This window comes from Bos mutus, chromosome 16, assembly GCF_027580195.1.
Source record: "Bos mutus isolate GX-2022 chromosome 16, NWIPB_WYAK_1.1, whole genome shotgun sequence".
Classification (NCBI taxonomy): Eukaryota; Metazoa; Chordata; class Mammalia; order Artiodactyla; family Bovidae; genus Bos; species Bos mutus.
The window spans coordinates 70,672,172-70,693,589 of record NC_091632.1 but is presented as its reverse complement, the minus strand read 5'-3'; the positions used below and the strand labels follow the sequence as shown (position 1 = coordinate 70,693,589).

Here is a 21,418-nt window from a genome sequence, read left to right as displayed (position 1 = left end):
TTGTTTTTTTGCTTGAGATTCAAGCAAATCTGATTCTTATTGAATTAATTTTATAAATTCAATTCATTTTTGTGACATGGTGCTGATATTACCTTTCGGATATGTAAGACCCAGAAAATGATCAAAAATAACAAAGCCTGCTTATTTCCAAATGAATTACTGATGCCATTTTATTTTAACCTAAATAAAGTTGAATTTATATTATTATTTATTTAATTCCAAGTCATCCCTTTTAATAAGAAGGTTATTTATTTTCTTTTATTCTCTGTAAACTTCTCTGATTGTGAAAATGATGGATGGTAGTTTAATGAAACGAAACAGAAACAGTATAGGAAAAGTTGAAATGAAAACATGGTCATATTTTTACTTAATACTTTTAATATCCTCTCTGAATTTTAACAATGTATTTAAGAACAGTTTACGCCAGTTGTCAATTAGAGAAGAGCACATTCGTTACAGTGTGAAGACAGATTTTTGCTAAATATCAGTACATTTTGAAAAGTTTTGATTTTACAGCTGGGCAAGTCATAGTTTCCGTTCTTGTACACAAAATACCCCTCTTCAGCTTCCCAGCCCCTTAATTTTCCTCATGATATTCAGATAAAACCACAAATCAATGTAACACCTCAGAAAGGATATCATTTTTGTGTCCTAAAATCTATTTTCCTTTGTTTCAGCATCCTCTCACCAAGAGATAATTGATTAAAAGAAAAACATGTTTTTTACTCTGCATGTCATTTCTAAAAACACTGAAGGCTATCAGTACTGGGTTATTGTTAGTCTTCATCATTTTTATGTTTAGCTATTGAATTTAGCTTCCTTTGTTACATTACATATGGAGACCTCTAAGTCAGATGCTCATCTGCCCGCTGATAAACAGAGTTGAAATCATTTGTGGCACAACTACAGAATTCATTTTTAGAAAGTTAGCATCTTTATACAAATGTTTATACATTAAGTTAGTTTTTATTACTCTCTTTTCATTTGTATTCCTTTCATTAGCATTGGAAATATAAAATATTATAGACACATTTGTTAGACTGACATCTAGGGTTCTTAAAAAATAGTACAATTGGAAAAATAGATTTGAAACCTTGAACATGCTAGAGTTTTTGAACTTTATATTAAGTCAAACAATGATTAGTGAAATTGGTTATGAATGATAAAGTATAAAATAAAATTATAAATAAGAATATGCAATATTTTTATTATTGTATACTCTAGAGGTGCAGGAATAAAATGATTGCTAGAAATAGAGGTTAGTACCTGGGAAATCCCATGGACAGATAAGCCTGGCAGGCTACCATCCATGGGGTCACAAAGAGTTGGACATGACTGAGCAACTGAACACACACACAGAGATATTCAAATATTCTGAAAAATTGTGAGACTGTTATTTAAATCCCCTGTATTTATTCTCAATTCATAGTAATTGAATTAGGAATTGTCTGCAATGAGATAAAATAATCCTTTTTATCCTCTTTCAACAATTAGCTGTCTAGGATTGCATACCAATTTCTAAGATCTCATATGTCAATGAGAATATTTATTTAGAAAGTTTCCTTAAAATGGCAATATTAGAGTTTGTATTAATGTGGTATGTATGTTTTTGTGTGTGTGTGTTGGGGGGAATAAACTACCCGATAGAACAAGATGAAGATTTATATTATCTCAAATTCTAAATGGTCTTCCCAGGTGGCTCAGTGATAAAGAATTAGCCTGCCAGTGCAGGAGATGAGTTCGATCCCTTGATTGGGAAGATCCCCTGGAGAAGGAAATGATAACCTACTCCAGTATTCTTGCCTGGGAAATCCCAGAGACAGAAAATTCTGTTATTCTATGTTATGATTCATTTATATTTAATATTATTTATACACACATGCATATGTACATGGCTGTATATGACACATCAACATCAGAAATTATTCTCCTAAAGAAAATAAGGAATATTCAATGTCACCACTGGAGAGCAGCAGTAGAGGAGAACACAAGTGTATGTGGTGTTAGAGAAAGAGTAAACCACATCCCCCGTGGTTGCTGTGTGCTCATAGCCAATCTGGGCTATTCTAAAGGACTTGGTGTTTAGAAAATGTGATAGAACTGTCATAATACAATTATGCATTCTCTCCATGCACCTGAGGTGGCATGTCCATGCTGCCCTGTCTTTATCACCTATGTGTTTTTGACTCCCAAAATAGTGATTCCATGTTTGACATAGCTTCCAAGAAATATACTACGTTGTCATTTCTTCTAACAGTGTTGTTCAAGTCAGAGTCAAAATGGTCAAAATCAGGCTTCCTTACATGCTCTTCACAATGGAGTTTCTTTGCCTTATATTTTAATGTTATCACTTAGTCTAGAAATTTCATTCTCAATGTTTCATAATCTTATTAGTTCTAGTTTTTCAAAACCCATCTTCTTCAGATAAATCATATTGCCACTGTCCCACTCAGGCCTTCATTATCTTAATAATGGCATTAATGTCTTCCTAGGTTTGACTTTCCCCTCACACTGTCCTCTTGTTTTTTTCTAGTATTAATACCTGTGGGTTTACACAAGAGCATGATTTGTTCTGCAAATACTTCAGTAAACAAATAAGCAATATCCCTTGTGCTTGGTGGAGGCTTGCATTCTAATGAGAGGTATTGACAATAATCATGATAAATGAGTAAATTATATGGCATGTTATAAGCTAAAAACTACTGTGGAAAAGATAGAACAAGGTAAGGAGCAGAGGAAATAATAGTTGGAAGAAGGAAATGTGGGAAGGTATGTTCATTTAACACTGGTTAGTCCAAGTGATCTGGAAAGAGATACATTTGAGTAGATATGAAGAAAGTGAAGGAATAAGCTCACAAATATTTTGAGGAAGAGAATTTCAGATACAGGAACAGCAAGTCAAAAATCATGAGATAGGAGAAGAGCCTAGCGTGTTCTGGGGACAGCAAAGAAGCCGTTGTGCTTGGGATGGAGTAAATGACGAAGAGAAGGAGAGAGAGAAGTTAGAGAGGTATTGGGGAGCTTGAAAATAGAGCATTTTTTTAGTTATAGCAAAGAGCTCTGGCTTTCACTCTGAGCGAGGTGGGAAGCCATTGTGTGGCTGTGGACTGTGAAATGAAATGAGATCAACAATGTTTTGCAAACCTTTCTGGTTGTTGAGAGTATCTTTTTAAAACCCCAAAATGATTATAATACTCCTCTACTTTAAAATATGTTTGTATTTTTTAAAAAATATCCTCAGGATAAATTTCTAGTCTGGTATAATCACTTAAACATCTCATCTGATACTGTTCATCCCACAATACCCATGGGGGGGAAAATCACTCTATGTGATTCCATAATTAAGTGCTAAGGCTGGACTCTGCAAACCATAACTTTATACAAATATGAAGTAATACAAGTGGGAATCATTAGGGACTACTTTGTGTAGGTGTTTAAACACAAGGTCAATCTTGAAGGTTAAAAAAAATCAATTTATCTAAAAGGAGAAAGGTGGGATAAGGTGAAGGATGTTGTATAAGCAAAAGCAGAGAATTAACAAAGTCCAACTGGATGGCAAGATTGCCTGCCTGCTGGGAAAAGAGGGGCAGATGGAGGCCAAGCAGAAGAGTTTAAATATTGATACCAGCATAAAAGAGTAGGAAATCGTAGATTTTTAAGTAGAAAAATGAAATAATAAAATCAGTCTTTAGACAGTAGCCTGGAAGATGGTTTTGACTTATTGATGACAGATGAGCAAACAAGAAACTAGTCTCAAATGAGTCAAAACTTGCTTTCTACCTAAAGGAGCAGGTGCTCTGTCATATCTTGGTAGATTCAGTCTTGGCAAATTCGGTAACCTTGTGTGAGTGATGTTGTTGACTAAGGAGGGCTTCCATTATTTTCTCTGAAGATTGATGTGTGGCCAAAGGGAAGGAAATGGAATTGAAGATAAAGGCATCATTCGTCTTCTTTCTGCTTAGGTGTATTGTTGATGCGTATCAGATCCTAGACCTTTTAGTGATGTTTACTGTCCAATGGATGTGTGAGTGACAACTATTAATAGATTGAATGGAAAGAACACGGTAAGGTCTGGTACATATAATAAAGCTGATGTTTTGTTCTTCAGGTAACAGAAACACGGACGGGTCCTCTTGGCTGCAGTAACTATGACAACCTAGATTCTGTCAGTTCTGTTCTGGTTCAGAGTCCTGAGAATAAGATTCAGTTGCAAGGTATGTAGCTGAAATTTCATTAATTCTCTATAAGCCTGAATGACAGTTATCCAGTTGTGATTTCTTTCTTCTTCTTCTTTTTTTTTTTAATAAGCTGTGTGTTCAGTACTAGGCTTTTAAAATTCTTATAAAAGGCTCCTAATCTTTAACTGATATAAACATTCTAGACCAGATGAAGAGAATGTCAAAATTCACTTTACTTTTTAAATTAAATAATTGATAAGAATTGAAAATGCATCTTGATAATATTTTGTTCCAGTAATCATTGTCTCAATAAGTAGCAGTTTTCCTTAGCTTTCCTTGAGCTTTAACTTTTTCCTCATGAAAGTGAAAGTGGAAGTTGCTCAGTCGTGTTGGACTCTTTGCAACCCCATGGACTGTGCAGTCCATGGAATTCTCTAGGCCCGAATATAGGAGTGGGTAGCCTTTCCCTTCTCCAGGGCATCTTCCCAACCCAGGGATCAAACAAAAGTCCCCCACCTTGCAGGAGGATTCTTTACCAGCTGAGCCACAGGGGAAGCCCTTTTTCCTCATAGATTCTGATAAGAATTGTAACCATATTTAAGTATACTGTAATGTGAAACTTTGACATTTTAAACATAACTTAATATGATAGTTAAGGCTGCCTTTCTATTCTGACAAATAGATATATACTTAAGAGTATATTAACAAAATATTTATACTCGCATTATTTCTTTTATAAAGATAGATTCATGATAATGGTAATAATTTATCATCTTCTTTCTATTACTGTACTTTGTGAAATAATTCAATAGAGAACTTTTTAAAACTGTAATTTTATTTTATCCCCTAAATGTTTACGCATGTGTATATCACTCTTTCATACAGACAGGGAAACGTTATATATCCACATGTTTAAACATGTACTAGCTGAATAAGTTCAAAAATGCCTTTTTGATGACACATAATCTACATTTAATTCACTGATCAAAGGGGTAATTTTGAGTTGTTCTTCTCTAGTCTACCTTCTTTAATTGCTTAATTTAGAGCTATATTTGCATTATTCAGTTTTACATAAAAATGTTTAACATTTCAGAAATTTATGAGATTTTCTCTCAATTTTTCCATCTAAAAATTTAAAGGCATCAGGTTATTTAAATTTAACTTAAGTAATAAATAGATTTCATTCAATTTGAATGTACAAACTCACAGAGAAAGTGCTTAAATTTTTAAACTCTAAATGCTATCCAAGTTATTATTGTCAATTTTAGCTTTAAAGTTATTGAAATATTTTCTCTAACTTAAATGGAAGCACAGTCTCTCACTATTACCTATAATTCTTTACTATTCACCCCTTTTTAAAATGTATTGACTTTCCATCAGAGTATTAATTTTACTAGAAAAAGACAAGGAATTTTTATATCAAATACATTTATTTCAATTGATACAATTTATTTATTAACACTTTTGATTTTTATCTTTGTGAATTAACACTATTGATTTACTGTGTTCGGTATTAAGAATATAATATTAAACACAAAACTTCTTTTTTTAAATATAATATTTAAATAATATTTAATTTATTTAAATTTTTAAATAAAATTTAAATAATATATTTAAATATAATATTTAAACACAAAATACAAAACAAATCAGCCTTGGAAAAAATCAGCACAAGGAATAAATGAAGAGACATGCCCCTTTTGTGTAACTATTTTTTCTATTCCCTTCAATTTATGTAAAACAGAAACCTGAATCTCTTTCACCTTTTACTACTTGCTAGGACTAGTTACAACTATATTTGTACCACAGTGCACAAAGTCCCGTGCAAAGATAATACTGTGAAAATCAATATCAAGGCCCTCAATATCCCATGTACTCTTTCTTTCTTAAATTTAATCTGTACTTACAAGTTTCATGTTGATTCACCTATTCAATCTCACCTTTAATATATATTACATATATACATATATATATATATATAAAAATAGTATATAGCAAAAAATAGTAGCCCTTTGCCACTAAAAAGAAAAAAAAGGAATGCAAAACTCTCACCAATTCCAGAATATTACCATGGTACATCTCTTTGAAAAGTATTTATAAAACCCTGGGTCACTATATGTAGCAACTGCAAAAACTGATGTTTCAGAAGAATCTTTTATTAAAGTACTACCATAGGTCTTTGTGTCTTTCATCGTTAGCTGGTTTTATGGATAGATGTGCATAGGTATGGATAATATGTGTGTGTGTGTGAGAGAGAGACCTTGTGTTTTGCTTGTAAGAATGAGGTGAAGCACTAGAATCAGTGTTTGGTCCATTTGGAGATATTGAGTTCAGCTCTATTATTGACCTTCTACTTCTGAAGCTCTGGTCTTATAGAAGAAAAAGAATTGTTCTTGAAGTAGAATTTTACCGGAGCAAAGAAAGCAACGATAAGAATTACTGAGGTACAGCATTAGGCAAAAAATTCAAAATGAATTCCATGACTTAACTATCTATATTAGAATTGACATTCATAAATGAGATGTCAGAGAGATGCATTACACATTAGCACATTGATTTTGACTGAAAACAAATGAAATCAAATGTTGGCTGGCAGTGAGTAAGCTGGATTTGTCTCCTTTCTGTCTGGCTTTGTCAATCAGGTTTCAGAGCAGACACTTTTTTTTTTTAATTGAAAGATCCATATCTACTACTCTGAAATATTGATGAAAATACATTGAATACATATGACAAAATGTAATTCATAGGAAGTATTAGCAAATACATATTGAAATGAATGATATTCCAATTTTTCAACCCACTTAAGAATTTAACATATCAAACAAGGTACATTTGCATGAAAGGGTAACAGAAGTAATTCAAAGTTATTAAATTTTGGTAGTAATTTTTTGGTAAAGTTCCCAGAAAATGAATGATCCATGTGATTAGGTAACAAATACTTTTCCACATCAGTTGGTTCCTAATGCTTTATTTCAGCAAAATTGGCACGACTGTGTTATCAAATAGATAATAAACGATGGAGCACTATGCAATTATTTTTTGCTTATAATAAAAGTCTGATTATATTGCTTACAAAACTATCCTGTTTCCTATTTTTTATCTATTGATATGTTGGAACATATTTTCTTAGAGCTTGGTGGTGAAGTCACTAAGTCATGTCCGATTCTTGCAACCCCATGATATAGCCCACCAGTCTTCTCTGTCCATGGGATTCTCCAGGCAAGAATACTGGAGTGGGTTGTCATTTCCTTTTTTAGGGTTCTTAGAGCTTACATATATAAAAATTAAAAGAAGGCAAATAATTTACTTTGAAATAATTCATATTAATTTATATTTCTAGAAAAATCCCACAGTAATTAACAAAGCTCTATCAATTCATTAAATCATGCATTTTCAAGGAACAGATAACATATGTCTTTAAAAGTTGTCAATCCTTGTAATACATATAACTATTTAATTGCATATTATCAGTAATCATGATAATTCAAATCATAGTGATTTTTAAAATTATTTTCATTATTAGAAAACTATTTTATGTAATTCATGCTACAAAATTTTGTATTATTTATAAGTTTCAGAAAAACATATATATATTTTCAATCATTGATTTTTATAGTAGAGATATGACTGTGATTAAAAAAAGATGTTTAGTAATAAAATGTAATATATTAGTACAAAAACTTGTAGGACAGTGAAATGAAATGGTGACTTCAAGGAGAGCACACACACACACACACACACACACATACACATTGCTCATTTATTCTTTTTAAAGGAGAATATTGATGCCAGATTGCTGGGATTAGGTTCCATCAGTACATACAGATATATGATGTAATATTTTTATTTTAAGATATTTATAATATAAGAGATTACCTACTTTTGATCTATTTAATGTATGATAAAAATTTTAGATGTCAACTTCATCACATTCAAGGGAGTCCTTAGTTTTTCACCCTCTTCATATTCCTTTAGGTAGGACATGAGCTATTTTTTGTTCAGTCACTCAGGTGTGTCTGTCTCTTTGTGACCCCATGGACTGCAGCATGCTGGGATTCCCTGACCTTCACCATCTCCCAGAGCTTGCTCAAACTCATGCCCATTGAGACATGAGCTATACAGCACTGAGGATCTCTGGTCAGCTGATCATTTTCACAATTGTCTATCTTACTAGACTTTATGTTTGTGTGATGCAAATTAGAACTTTATTCATCTCCCAGGAATTTATTAAATTTCTTAAATTTTTATTTGCCAAATATTGCTTCTTTCTTTCTCTACTCTCATCATGAAGTTCCAATTAACTGTGTTTTTAGATAATTTAGTTATGACCTATGTGTCTTTTCTTTTGGAAGAAAAGTTATATCCAACCTAGACAGCATATTAAAAAGTGGAGATAATACTTTGCCAACAAAGGTCTGTCTAGTCAAAGCTATGGTTTTTCCAGTAGTCATGTGTGGATGTGAGAGTTGGACTATAAAGAAATCTGAGCGCTGAAGAATTGATGCTTTTGAACTGTGGTGTTGGGGAAGACTCTTGAAAGTACCTTGGACTGCAAGGAGATACAACCAGTCCATCCTAAAGGAAATCAGTCTTGAATATTCGTTGGGAGGACTGATGCTGAAGCTGAAACTCCAATACTTTGGCCACCTGAAGCAAAGGACTGACTCTTGTTTTGAAAAGACCGTGATGCTGGGAAAGATTGAAGACAGGAGGAGAAGGGAATGGCAGAGGATGAGATGGTTGGATGGCATCACTGACTCAATGGATCTGAGTTTGAGTGGACTCCGGGAGTTGATGGACAGGGAGACCTGATGTGCTGCAGTCCACGGGATTGCAAAGAGTCAGACATGACTGAGCGACAGAACTGTGTCCTTTCTACTCTTTTCTGTTCTTTATATCCATTTGCCATTTTAGTATTCTGTGTTCAATATTTTTTATGACATATACCAGTTTGCTGTTTATCCTTTCAGCTGTGTCTAGTCTGCTATTAAATCTATTATTGGTAACTCCTATATGTATGTGTGCGTGTGTTTGTATGTATGTATATATACTTTATTTGCAGAATTTCCATTTCGTTATAATTTTTAGTTTCCAATTCTTTGTCAAAATTGTCTACAGTGTTTGTTTAATTCTTTATTGGGTGACTGAAATTAATTTACAGTTCATTTTTGATAAACTATTCTTTCTTATTTATGTGCTCATTATTTTTATTAAATTTTGATGCTGTGCTTTACAAAAATAATTTAAAATTCTTGATGTTTTCTTTCTCCAGAGAAGGTTTACTTTGATTTGCAGTAGCATTTCAATCCATTTTAATTGACTTCTTTGAAAGTATGCTTTAAACCTATGAAATCTAATTTTTTGTTTAATTACTGCTTGAGTATATAGGCCTTATGTATTTCTACAAATCTGGAGCAATTTACTATCTTTATCATGACTGGCTCTAAACTTCAGTTTTTGATTTGTTAACTGGACAAAACTCTAAGACAAAAGCTGTGTGGTTTGCACCTCAGGGATCCTTTTCTTGTCATGGTAGTTCTAGACATCCTCACTTTTATTGGACTTGGATCCTTTTGAACAGATTTTTAGAAGTTGAATTATAGTTTATTTACAATGTCATGTTAGTTTCAAGTGTACAGGAAAGTGATTTTGTGCCATATATATATATATATACATATATATGTATATATGTAAGAATCTCTCTGCACATACTTTTTAGATTATTTTGCATTATAAGATATTGACTATAGTTCCCTGCACTATATAGTATAGACAGATTATTTTAATATGCCTTCTATATTTTCTAGTTGTTCCTAGTGAGAAGTTTGGTTGAAAAAAACTGGTCCTCCAATACTGGACATGGTTATATTTTACTCAATGGGTTTTCAGCTTGTAACACTAGCCCTGCCTCACATGCTTACTTTCACAATATCCCCTAGGCTCAGAACTCTTCTTCCTTAGCTTTGTCTCACAATCGAGGAGACTTTCTAATAATGGTTTCATCAGTATTTTTACTCTGTTGGTTCTGTACATTAACAAAATGTCTGTAGGACGGCCTTCAATCCCTCTGAGTTGTCTGTTAAAACAGTCCAAGTTTTCTCTCTAGGTATTAATTATTGTTTACATTAATGATCTGGTTGTAAAGTTAAAGAGTTTTGAGTGGTCTGACTGTAAATCTCTTTTCCAAAAAAAATTGTATTTTTAGTATGGTTTTACAGAATATCAGTTTCCTTTCTTTAGACAGACAGATAGATATAAAGCAGAGATAACATGCAACAGAAATCCTTGCATGTCTAAAGCTAAACTCATCATTTTCTGCCATCAGTCTTTCCTTCTCAAATTACTTTTCCACCCTTTTCTATTTCTGCTAAGGCACTATCATTTTTACAGATTGAAAATTATACTGTAACTACTTGGTTTATAACATTTTAAGTGTTACATAAATTCTCTGATTTTCTTTTCATTTTTAATTTTTTTTTAATTGAGATAATCAGTGGGTTCCATATATCTGGTCCAAAGTCCTGAGTCTCATTAACAGGGACTCTGACTTAGCCAGTTTTTAACACTGAATATCAGTATTTTCAGATATTAGATATTTCTGAAGTATACAGTCATTTGATGACCTGCAGGACTAGACATTTAAGACTATATCTAGCTTTACCAGTTTACTCCTCCAAGTCATTTGACATATTTCACCTGCCTTACATCATATAAAGTACTGTCTAGTAGATCCCATTCATCTTCTCCTGTCTCCTAAAAATTGCCTTTTTATCCCCTATTCTTTGGTTTAGATATTTTTAGTTTTCTGTCTAAATTAATTTTTTCTTTATATCTTTTGCATATAAATTAAAGTACTACTCAGAGTACTTTCATGGTTAAACATCATTTAAATACAAGTGAACTAATTCCCTGTACTTCATCCTGAAATAAGAGCCCCAATAACATTACCCTGGATCTATTTTTCTAAGCAACTCACTCATTGCATTCTCATAGTGCACATGAATTAAAACAATATTGCTAATTGCTATTTTAAAGAATATGTTCCATAGTTCATTTGTGTGTGATATTGCTAATGTATTATCCCATGGCCCATCAAATCTCTTAAAGTTGAAAACTATCCATGTATCAAACATCAAATAATGTTCCAGTCTACCTTTCTAATTAAAGGTTTTATTAATCTTATGAACCTAATGTGGTTGCTTTACCAATTAATTATACCTAGTGAAATATTGTATAATATCATTGTATATATCTAATATTATATATTATATTGCTTCTTCTACTAAATATATTGCAAATGCCTTTAGGGCAAGAATTGGTCATTTTCATATTATACTTTTCCTAGAAAGTCTCTTCCAAATGGAAGGCATTCAATGTTTATTTGAGATGAAATAAAAATGAATAGTAAAGTAATAAATATGTGTTGAGTACTTTTCCTGACCAATCTATGGTAGCATTAGTCTGAAAGAATGAGATAAGTACAATTGTCAAGATTTTTACATGATAGACTTTTTCCCCTAAATGTTAATTCATGATTTTAGTTAAATTAAAGTTGTAGATAATGATTATATATAAAAAAATGTGTTTTTGTTTTGTTTTGCTTTGGTTTTTTTTGTTAGAAAGGAAGCATGTAAAGGAGGTAAAAATCAAATTTTGTGGTAAATTGCTGTGAGTTATTGAATAAATTTTCCTTTACTTTTATGTTTATTTTTACCTACTGATTATATTGAATATTTACCCTTTTGATTAGATTTTTGTAGCAAATGCTTAAATGTAAAACAAGTAGAGATCCCTAAATATGTTTGATAGCCTTATTTTTATTCTTAATATATTCTTAAGAATTAGTAACTTAACTTGCATGTTGAAAAGTAATAAACTGTATCACTATGACTGATGAGGAATAATCAGTGAAACAACTCAGTCTCTCTATGACTTCCCTGTAGTCAATTGAAGTGATCATTTGAAAAACATACTCATATAAAGTTACGTGTTTTAATGACATGAGATACAGCAACATTTCATAACACTTTTGCCAATGCTGCAAATAATATCTAAGTAGAGATGAGCTGATAGTTTGAAGGTAAAATAAAAATATTGGAAGTATTTGAAAATAAGTGGAAAAGAAATGCATACATCTCCTGAATCCTTGCGAACTGTCGGTGGGTTTGTAAACTGGTGCAGCCTCAATGGAAAATAGTGTGGAGATTCTTCAGAAAATTAAAAATAGAACTACCAATGCTGGTATGTATCCAAAGAAAATGAAAACATTAATTCAAAAAGATATATGTACCTCAGTGTTCATGGCACCATTATTTATATTGCCAAGATATGGAAACAACTTGTGTGAATATAATTTTTGGAAGAATTTTTTTTCTTTTATTGATTTGAATTGCTTTTAAATAACTAAATATATAACAGACTGTTTCTTAACATTCTATAAGACTCAATTTTTCTGTTGTTTAATTCCTGTTTCACTACCATAGTATTAGAAGTATTGTAATTTTTCAATTAATTTAATATTTGGTTGAAGTCTTTTAAAATTATTTGACTGGTGAAAAATTCTTAATAAATCTTCCCTAGCTAAAAAAAAAAAAAAAAAAGGAAATGCATACATCTCATTTCAAAATATATAAAGGTAAATTCTATCTACATTACATAAAATAATCAAATATTCTGATCAATAAATTCAAATAGCCAATTAAGTCAATTTAAAAAATAAAATCAGATAGTTTGAGATATTAAATGTTTTATAATTTCCCAGATTCTTGAAAAGTGCTTGGAGTTAGTATATGTTGAAAAAAATGATAAACATTTGAAAATTTTTCAAAATTCAGTAATTTTTCTAATGATCATATTAAAATATGCATAAACCTGTAACTTAATATGCTGCATTTTTGACATTTTCTGAATATTGTAATTATGTATTATATTTTGGCCTTTATCAAAATGAATTTCCTTTTTCGGTTTGTTCCTTAAGGGCTGCAAGTCCTACTTCCAGACTACCTTCAGGAGCGTTTTGTACAAGCAGCTTTGAGCTATATTGCTTGCAACTCAGAGGGAGAGTTTATCTGCAAGGACAATGATTGCTGGTGTCATTGTGGCCCCAAGTTCCCAGAATGCAATTGCCCTTCCATGGACATTCAAGCCATGGAAGAGAATCTTCTTCGCATAACTGAAACCTGGAAAGCCTACAACATTGACTTTGAGGAATCAGGTAAGACATATATTTTTATCTAACACTTCTAAACTTCACCAAAAAAAATGTTATATTGAACAGACAATTTTACCCTTTTGGAAGAAACTATTACATACTTGGAAGAAATTTATTCAATTTGTTATTATTCTTTGTGGATATTGCTTTTATTGTTGGTTATTCAGTATTTTACTGAAACCCTATGTGGTACTTTTTGTATGCTATGTACTATGGTAGTAGAACCCAGCCCTCTCTTGAGCTGACATATTAATCATTTAATAAAGAAGGTCCCTACCTTTTTCAATATAAGAATTTAAACTATGGACTGAAAAAAGTGCACAGCCTAGAAGTTGAGAATTATGTAATTATGCTTTATTTGGTGGATTTTCTGAGCTCTTCGAGAGCTCTGAAGAGACAGAACTCTCAGGTCGCTCTGCAGGATGGCCCCAAGTGGTAAGGGAGGAGCCAGCATTACAGAGGAGTTTTTAGAACAAAAACCAGGTAGTTGGAACATCGATTCTGTTGATTAAGGAAAACCAGACATCTGAAGTTAAGGAATTTACTGCTTTTCTGTGTACTGTTGTTGTTTAGTATCTAAGTTGTGTCCGACACTTTTGTGACCCCATAGACCCTGGACTATGGCTCACTAGGTTCCTCTGTCCATAGGATTTTTCAGGCAAGAATACTGGAGTGCATTGCTATTTCCTTCTCTATTTCAATGTAAGAGCAGATGAAACGTCAAGGCTGATGGAAGTCTTTCCTGTATTATGCACTTCAGGTTTTGGGGCCAGTATCCTATGCTTTTCCTGAGTCACCTTAGGGTGCAACCTGGCAGGGCTGCTGCAGTATCTGATAGGTTGATGGTTTGCATCCTGTTTCCATCTTGCATTCACTCAGGGCTCACGCTGGGGCAGCTGTGGTGGCTCAAAGTCCAGGCAGCTTGTGTTTACTGACATGGCAGGTGGCATTCTTAGTCCAATACCTCCGATTCCTTTCTGGACTATTCTCATGGGCCCTGAGTTCCACTTCTGAGGCAAGATCCAGAGAAGGATTTTTCTATACTTTCTTCACATTAAAGGGAATCTCATGAATGTGCACTTTTACTCTACTACTTATTTTTAAACCAAATTTAGATCAGCTTTGATCTAGTAATGTCTGTGGAGTTTGTTTCTGCTATTTCTGAATTTTTATGAGTGCATACTTGTGTTTCCCATATTGTTACATATAAAATAGACTATGTTACCTGTAATGGCCTTCATTTCATAAAGCAATGAACTTTAATAAAAAGTTGAGTGCCTCAACATGAAATGAAAAATGATGATAATAACATATATGATCATTCTTATTAATAGAATAATAAAAATCCTCAGAATGTGCTAAGTATAATTATGTAGCATTTAGTCAAAAGTGTTGGATATGACTAAGTTTCAAATTGGCAAAGACGTTTTAATTGCCAAGAGGTCAGATTATATTCTTGAAAGTTATAATTTTGTCAGTGATTCATTTAACTGAACTCACTTAAAACAATGACAATGAAATTTACTATATGTTCACAATAAACACCCTTAATTTAGGCATAAAAATACATATCTCAACATAATAAAGGCTGTATATGACAAGCCCACAGCTAACATCAGACAAGAAAAACAATATAGATGATTTCAATAAGCCCTCACCATTTTGCGTAGTAGAACCACAAAATTATAAAATAAAATGGAAAGTAATAGACCTACGAAGAGTTCATAGATACATATTTTCTTTATAAATATATATATATGTATATATTAATCAAAATAGTGTATAATAAATTATCCTCCTCAATTTTAGTAATATTTCTCTTTATATAAAAAGGAAAACCTGTCTAGAATTAAGCAGTTTCTCGACATTGTCAGAATGAATTTCTAAACTCAAACTCTTCCTTTTAGTTTTTCAATAGAACACTCATAAGTAACATATTAGAAACCTAATTTTATATTCAAGTAGAACCATCTGATGTTTAAAAATAATGATGAAATGCAATACTTTTAGATAAGCTATAATATAAAATAGTCTTCTTAGGGTTAGATTTGAAGAGAAAAAACAAACCTTCTGTCTACATATTACAGTGTATGGCATGTTAGATCAGAGAATCTTAGAAGCCCCAAGTCTGTAGAACTCACATAGGAATGCTGCCCCTATTATTTTGCTTTGAGAGAATATTTTAGAAAATCACCAAGTGAAAGGTGGGGGTTTTGTTTCAGGTGATATGTTGTAGATTGAAGTAGGCCAATACATCTGTTGATAGTAACTAAAAGTTGAATAGTTTTTAAAATTATACATTTAAATATATAATAGATCATAAAAGTCACAACTGCATGGACTAAAATTCCTGGCACAAGATATAAGCTTAGGATTCATAACTTTTTTTTTTCTTTCTTTCTACTTTGCTTCCTTTCTGTCCTTCTTTCCTTCTTTCTTTCTTGTTTTATTCATTAATTTGCTTACCTATGTGAACAGAGGCTGAGGACTCATCATTTCACCAAGCAGAGTGGCTGATGGGCGAAAAAGAAACCAGCAAAGCTTCTAATGGTTGTGGAGAGTAGAATGACAAAATTTTAGACTCAATAGGCTTAAAGAAGTTTAATCTACCCCAAGATATTTGCTGAATTTCAGATAGTGCTGGATGCTAAAACATATTCAAAAATCTTTGCAAGCAGATGAAATTTACCACAGACTTTCAAGTGCTTGAGGGATAAAAGCTCTCCAGAGGGAGGAGATTGAAAATAGAACAGGAAAGGATGGGATACTCCAGAGAGAATGAGGAAGTACCACTGTGTTTCTAGAACTGCTTTTCCTTAAAGCGCTTTTGTCATTTCAGGGCAGAGTATGAAACTGAAAATTTAGGACTAGCCCCTGGAAAATGCTGGTATTCCAGGACAGAGAAATCAGATGAAAATTTTGCAGTCACAATTGATTGAACTAAAAAAATTAGAGGCTTAAGGAGTTTTAAATATATGTTCAGCACCCTCTTTAAGACACTCGCCTTAACCTGTGGCAGATGACTAAAGAGATAAAGTAAAAACTTCTGCATGATAGAACTGAATCTTCTTCAGTGTTACGGGCCTGAAGTAGCATATGCTCACTAGGTCCGTAACAGAAAGCCCTGAAGCATCATGCCCTAAGAACAGGGGAGAGTCAGAGCTAGATTGAGTTTTATGTAAGCATAACAGCACAGATACAGCTCAAATCTTGATACTAAAGAGGTTATCCTTAAAGGATCAACTCCATATGATGTTTGTTAAATATAAAGAGGGTGGCCTCTTTAGAGGAAAAACGTTTTCTAAAACCTCTGCAGTTCCTTTTATTTATGATGAACATAAATCTCTAATCATCAGCATGTGAGTAGACCTTAAGGCTAATATCAAACGGAAAAGAAACCAGGCCTCCCACGTCATTCACTGGTAAACAATCTGCCTGCAAGAGAAGTGGGTTCCATCCCTGGCTTGGGAAGATCCCCTGGAGGAGGAAATGGCAACATTCTCCGGTATTCTTGCCTGAAAAAAACTCCTTGGTCAGGAGCCCGCTGGGGTCACAAAGAGTCAGACATGACTAAGAGACTGAGCGCACATGAACCAACAACAGATGTAAGATGTTTCAGATATAGAAATTAGTAAGAACAATCAAGATTGCTGGGAGATTTATCAATAACCTCAGATATGCAGATGACACCACCCTTATGGCAGAAAGTGAAAAGGAACTCAAAAGCCTCTTGATGAAAGTGAAGGAGGAGAGTGAAAAAGTTGGCTTAAAGCTCAACATTCAGAAAACGAAGATCATGGCATCCGGTCCCATCACTTCATGGGAAATAGATGGGGAAACAATGGAAACAGTGACAGACTTTATTTTGGGGGGCTCCAAAATCACTGCAGATAGTGACTGCAGCCATAAAATTAAAAGACGCTTACTGCTTGGAAGGAAAGTTATGACCAACCTAGATAGCATATTCAAAAGCAGAGACATTACTTTGCCAACAAAGGTCCGTCTAGTCAAGGCTATGGTTTTTCCTGTGGTCATGTATGGATGTGAGTTGGACTGTGAAAAAGGCTGAGTGCCAAAGAATTGATGCTTTTGAACTGTGGTGTTGGAGAAGACTCTTGAGAGTCCCTTGGACTGCAAGGAGATCCAACCAGTCCATTCTGAAGGAGATCAGCCCCGGGATTTCTTTGGAAGGAATGACACTGAAGCTTAAACTCCAGTACTTTGGCCACCTCATGCGAAGAGTTGACCCATTTGAAAAGACTTTGATACTGGGAGGGATTGGGGGCAGGAGGAGAAGGGGACGACAGAGGATGAGATGGCTGGATGGCATCACTGACTCGATGGACGTGAGTCTGGGTGAACTCCGGGAGTTGGTGATGGACAGGGAGGCCTGGCACGCTGCGATTCATGGGGTCGCAAAGAGTCAGACACGACTGAGCAACTGGACTGAACTGAAGAACAAATTTCACATAGTTATCATGAAAATGTTCAAAAAATGAAAGGAAAGGAAGGATAAAATAGATGGAGTAGTGCAGAAGTCACCCAAGATTTGGGTGATTTATGAAACAAACTAAAGGACATTCTAAAACATCAAAATTCAGTATCTGAAATCAATAACTCAAAATTTTGTTCTAGTAGAAATCTTGGCTTAGTGGATGACAGGATCAGTGACCATGGAGACAAGAAAATAAAATCGAAATGGTAAAATGGGATCAGTGAGGAAACCAACAACAAAATATTGGATAGATGCATGAGAAGCATGTGAGATATGCTTGAAGGGTCTAAGGTATTTTAGTTTGAGACACAAGAAGAATGAAGGGGAAAATGGGATACACCTAGGGAAAAATGTAAAGGATATAGATTTTTTAAAAACTGAAAACCCAAATTCAACCTACAGATTCAAAAAGCACAATGAATACAAAGTAAAGTAAAGTCAAGCAAAACCACAGTTAGGCATATCTGTTGAAAAAAAGAATAAAATTCTTCCAATATAACTAGAGAAAAAAGAAAAACATTACTTCCATTGGACTAATAATAAGCTTGACTTATCAAAACAAAAACACAAACAGATTTTGGCATCTTTAAAGTGCTAAAAATATAACAATCTAGAATTATGTACCACTAAAAAAAAATGAAGGTGAAAATAAAGATGTGTTCAGACAAGAAATGCTAATGGAAACTTGACCATGTAAAGGGGAAGAGGAATGCCAGAGATGGCAAATGTATGTGAGAAAGTATAAGTGAATACCACCTGTACAAAATAATAATTATGAGGTTATCTGAAAATAAAATATATGTAAGATTTTAATGTATGACAATAGTGTAATAATGGGTGGTAAATGGAAAGAGTTTCTAAGGATCCCAAGTTACTAGCATTGTTGAGGATGTGCTTAAGAGATGTACTTTGCATTAGAGTGAAATAAATCAAGAATAATATCTGGAATATCTACTAAAATAAGAAAAATGTTTATAGCTAAGAAAATAAGATAAAACATTTTTGATCACCCTATAATAAGACAATAAAGGATAAAACAGAAGAAAAATTATCTGGGTCAAATAGATAAACAGAGGAAGGCTTAGATGGTCTAGATAGAAATCCAAAAGAAATATGTACATATTTGCAACAATGAATACCCAAAAATGTACAAGATTGTTCACAGTAGCGTTATGCTTAATAATATTAAGGTGAAAACTACTAAATGTTCATCCACAAAGACAGAGTAAAAAATTGTATATTTACACAATGGCATTCTATAAAGGTAAGGGATAAAACTATCCATCCAGAATAATATGAATAAATCTCTCTAATATCAAATTGAAAAAAAAAAAACTGAAGTATATACATACTTCAAAAAGAAATTGAAATATATACATATATTTATATGTATGTATGTGCTCAGTGGCTCAACCATTTCTGACTCTTTGCAACCCCATGGACTCTAGCCCACCAGCCTCCTCTGTCCATGGGATTTTCTAGGCAAGAATACTGGAGTGGGTTGCCATTTCCCAATGGGCAAATAAAGGTCTGCATGTCTTATTTGGTATTAAAAACAAGATTCCTTAATCCACGGGTTGGCTACCATTGTATGTTGGGTTTCTGAAAAATTTCTGGGTTTATATTTATGTGCATCTTACTGTATTTATAGCATAATTTAATTGCAAATTTAAAAATAAAAAGAATTTTGACATCTAAACAATATAAAGAACATGATCTCAGAACAAGTGAATCAATATTTTAAAATTTTGCTACATAGTATATGCCTAAATGCTAGTAATTTAGTCAAAATTTAGTCAGAAATATTCAATGTTCAGAGGTTTTGAACTACTAGTTTAAAGGTAATATTATTAGTACAATCAGATGCTTTAATCTTAACTCATCTTTGGATTGCCCATCTTGAGTTTAAAACTGGACTCATCATACTGGTTCACTTGTGTTAATATTGAGAAAACAATGATTTACAGGATAAATCTATTTTTTTGCATGATATTTCTGAAACTGTCTATAATGTTGAAAATGTTTATATTTAATTATTTGTTTCAATTGGTGCCTAATGTTTTTAGCTGATTCGTATCTAATGGGAGGAGTGACCTTAGTTTGCTATAAATTTTATGACCCTTCATAGGTAGTGTGGAGAGTATTCTTTTATCAATTTCAACATATAGATAAAAATGAACCCCAAATTTTATTACTATATTAGATCTTTAGCAAAAGATAACATTCACTCTTGTAACTAAACAACTGATAAAATATTCTGTTTTTACTGGAATTCTCTCAAAACTAGTGAAATCTGTGGGTAACCACATTTGATAGATTTTAAAAGAGCTTTTTATTGAGAAATAAAACATTTTACCTCATAGAGGTAAAGAAAATACAAGAAGTATGAGGCAGGTACTTAATTGGGAAAAGATTTCCAAATTGTTCCCACCCCCCACAGGCACCTTTAAGTTGACAGACTTTCTTCTTGGTACCTTGACTGTAAGGAAACGCACCAGCTTATTTCATACTCCTAGGGATTGGGAAAGCAGTGACAGTGTGTCAAGGAAACTCTTTAGAAGTCTCCTTGAATTTTAGGTAAAATGCACAGTTATTTGTGTATATGTGTCCACAAGCCTAAAATTCAAATACAGGTGTATTCTAGGTAGACTATGCAAGTTACAGTGGGATTTTAGGTTACTTTCAAACATTTAACTCAAATTAGCTTATATGTTGTTTTTTTATTTAAAATTTGCATTTCAAATGCAAATAATATATCTAAAAGTTATTTTGATTGAAACTGAGGAAAAAATATTTGTACCTGTTATTTTATCAAAATAGAATAATGTGTCTGCATATAGGAAATACTTTCTTAAGTACGAATAGCGTTAAGTATAGAAGTGTGTAAATTAGAGTACACATAGTAACCATACAGAATGCAGATGCCTGCCATCACACACACAAAAATACAAAATGTACTGCAAATTGTATCAGGTCAGGATAACTTGCAAATGTCTTTCTGTTGTATGTGTTTTCTATTGCTACTGAGTAAAACTAAATCAGTAAAATCAGTGTTATCTGTTATCACCATGAATAAAAGTATATCTGATTAGCATATAATGCTAAGCTCTTTTTTATTTGATTATGGAGGATTCATTTTGTTCTGTTAAAAAGAGTCCTGGAAAATATACCTTTTATAGCCTGCAAATAAAAGCGTCAGAAAATTCCAAAATAGAATGTATTTCTCTTTTCATATATTGCCATCTGAGAGAAGTATTGGTTGAAATATTTATATTTTAAACAAATCTATCCATTCTCTACCTTTATATTTTGAGAAACGAATGTTATTTAATAAGAAATAATGATGGCATATATGTAACACTGATTATAGCAAAATAGAGCATATAGGGAAAGATACAGAGAAAAACAGAGGCAGAGAAAAAACCCTCACATGCACCCTCACAGTCACAGTGCCAAATAAAAACTAGTTTATATATTATATTTAATTAGATAAAAACGAAAAGTATGTTACCAATTATTTAGAGATAATTTCTA

General features: G+C 32.8%; 1 protein-coding gene across 2 annotated transcripts in view; it reads left to right on the top strand.

Moving 5' to 3' along the window:
* BRINP3 (BMP/retinoic acid inducible neural specific 3) overlaps positions 1–21,418 on the top strand; it is a 485,075-nt gene that overhangs the window by 308,960 nt on the left and 154,697 nt on the right. For both annotated transcript variants that reach the window (XM_070384505.1, XM_070384504.1), the window contains exons 5-6: positions 4,109–4,214; positions 13,156–13,392. In XM_070384505.1, coding sequence (XP_070240606.1) covers positions 4,109–4,214; positions 13,156–13,392 — 343 coding nt within the window. The remainder of the gene's footprint in view (positions 1–4,108; positions 4,215–13,155; positions 13,393–21,418) is intronic.